The sequence below is a fragment of the Cornus florida genome, unplaced genomic scaffold (assembly GCF_030987335.1).
Source record: "Cornus florida cultivar Cherokee Brave unplaced genomic scaffold, ASM3098733v1 CherokeeBrave_3.0.0_Hap2_Chr02, whole genome shotgun sequence".
Classification (NCBI taxonomy): domain Eukaryota; kingdom Viridiplantae; phylum Streptophyta; class Magnoliopsida; order Cornales; family Cornaceae; genus Cornus; species Cornus florida.
In genome coordinates, this window is record NW_026775572.1 from 47,349,523 (window position 1) to 47,351,467 (window position 1,945).

At 32.8% G+C, this 1,945-nt stretch overlaps 1 protein-coding gene across 1 annotated transcript; it reads left to right on the forward strand.

Moving 5' to 3' along the window:
• Positions 1-294: 294 nt before the first annotated feature.
• On the forward strand, positions 295-1,416 carry LOC132294902 (thioredoxin H2-2-like). Its single transcript, XM_059792923.1, has 3 exons — positions 295-438; positions 541-666; positions 1,082-1,416. Exons 1-3 carry the CDS (start codon positions 364-366, stop codon positions 1,220-1,222), a joined length of 342 nt encoding a protein of 113 aa, XP_059648906.1. The 5' UTR covers positions 295-363; the 3' UTR covers positions 1,223-1,416.
• Positions 1,417-1,945: the final 529 nt, after the last annotated feature.

Below are 1,945 nucleotides of genomic sequence, written 5' to 3' on the forward strand. Positions count from 1 at the left end.
TAGACCACAATAGTATTTGACATGTTTTTTAATTGAGTAACCATGTATATATGTATATATATATATATATATATATATACTTGTAAATAATCTAATTAATGGCATATTAACTTGAGTTTCAATCTATCTTTATTTGTGGATCAAAATTAAAGGGTCGAATCATGGACATCGAATCCTATTCGAGATTACCTTTTTTTTTAAAAAAAAAAAAAAGGAAAAAAAAAAAAATTTGTCCACTACGTACGTAGCATAATCATCAACAGTACTCTTGCTGAATATATAAATATATATAATATAAGGGCCTAGCTCCTCCAAAGCAATTACTAGCTAGAGCCCAAGCCAGAGTATCTTACAAAGATCAAAATGGCGTCTGTGAACACATCGATCAAGTCCGTACAAGCATTGGACCAATTTCTTAAAGAGAAACAAGACAAACTGGTAACACCTAATTTTTTTTTTTTTTGTTTTTTCCTCTAAAATTTGTAGTTAGTCTTAGTTTTGGCTCCACTGAACCTTTTTTGTTCATTTTTTTTTGCAAAGAATGTGGTTGGGATCTCAGCTACATGGTGTTCAAATTGGGAATCGATAGGAGAAAACTTCCGAAAGACTGCTGGGAACTGTGGCGACGACGTTTACTACGTTGAGATCGACTTCGATGAAATGCCGGTATATATGGCTCGTGTTGGTTCTGCGTATATATATATCCGATTTATTAAGTTAATGAATTATAGAATTTGGATCATTAACGATTTATTAGATTGAATATTTATTCCATATGTTAGTTATCGAATCATATTCGAATCAAAATTCGGTTCAGATCTGCGTACAAAACAATTGAGGGATGTGATTGAAAATTGAAACACGAACAAACCACACTGTGTTACGTGTTTGAACCCAACTCACTATTGTTGTACTGCAAACAAGCTGTACAACTGAGGATCCTTACCCATACTAGCTAGTTAGGGTATAATATAATATGATGGTTTATGTTATTATTTTTGTTTTTTTGTCAATATATTATATATAATAGATAAAATCGAATTGTAATACTAATGAGTGTAAAATGTATACGTGAAAACAGGATGTTGCCAGGAAGTATAGGTTACGATATTTGCCAACCTTCATAGTGTTGAAGGGAGAAAGAGAAGTGGCCAGGGTTGTTGGGTCGAACAGGCGCGAGGAACTTGAGAAAAAGATTAATCAGAACAAGAGTAGAAATTGATCCATGATATATATATATATATAGGAATAAGTCCATCCGTGGCTTATTAATCATCTATGTAGTACGTGGCATGGCTTAGAGAAGCAGCTGCATATATAAAGAAGGTGTGTAATGATATGATGATACCTATTCATCATACTGTATTGTCTGAATAAAAACCATATATGTTGTGTAATAAATTCGTATTCTCTCTCTATCTATTAGAAAAATCATATTTATTGTGGATAAATTTTTTATACTACTCATGCATAAGCAATCCATATTCAATGCTTGTCATGGGCTCTCCCATCCTTGGATGTTGGAGTCCGAAACTAATAATAATAAATAATAATAATTTTATTGATGCATCTATCGGTGAGGGTATTATTTAATTTTTACGATTTTCCCTCTGTTATTGTTTTGTTGTTTCACCGAGTTTTCAGATTCCGCATGATTGTGATCTACTTTGCTTTCGGTTCTGAGTGATTAGAGTGATTCGAGTGATTCTTTCCGACGGGTGTTTTCCAGTGTCTCTTTGTTCTCTTGCAGAGCTCTCTCATAGTTTTTGTCAATACCTTGGTTGTGAAAGAGATTACCGGCATGTGCTTTCCTGGTTCAAAAAATTGCTTACGTGATATTTAATTTACTAAATGAAAATACATAAAGGGTATTTCAATATAAACAACAAGATTTACATGGTTCAACAAATTACTACATCCACGGATGAAGAGAAGAACGATTAAC

What these genes read in the sequence shown, in the direction of transcription:
- LOC132294902 (XM_059792923.1), top strand. Translation starts at nt 364, where the DNA reads ATGGCGTCTGTGAACACATCGATCAAGTCCGTACAAGCATTGGACCAA. An exon ending in AAGAGAAACAAGACAAACTG is followed by an intron (nt 439 to 540) that starts GTAACACCTAAT and finishes TTTTTTGCAAAG; the next exon opens with AATGTGGTTGGGATCTCAGC. An exon ending in TCGACTTCGATGAAATGCCG is followed by an intron (nt 667 to 1,081) that starts GTATATATGGCT and finishes ACGTGAAAACAG; the next exon opens with GATGTTGCCAGGAAGTATAG.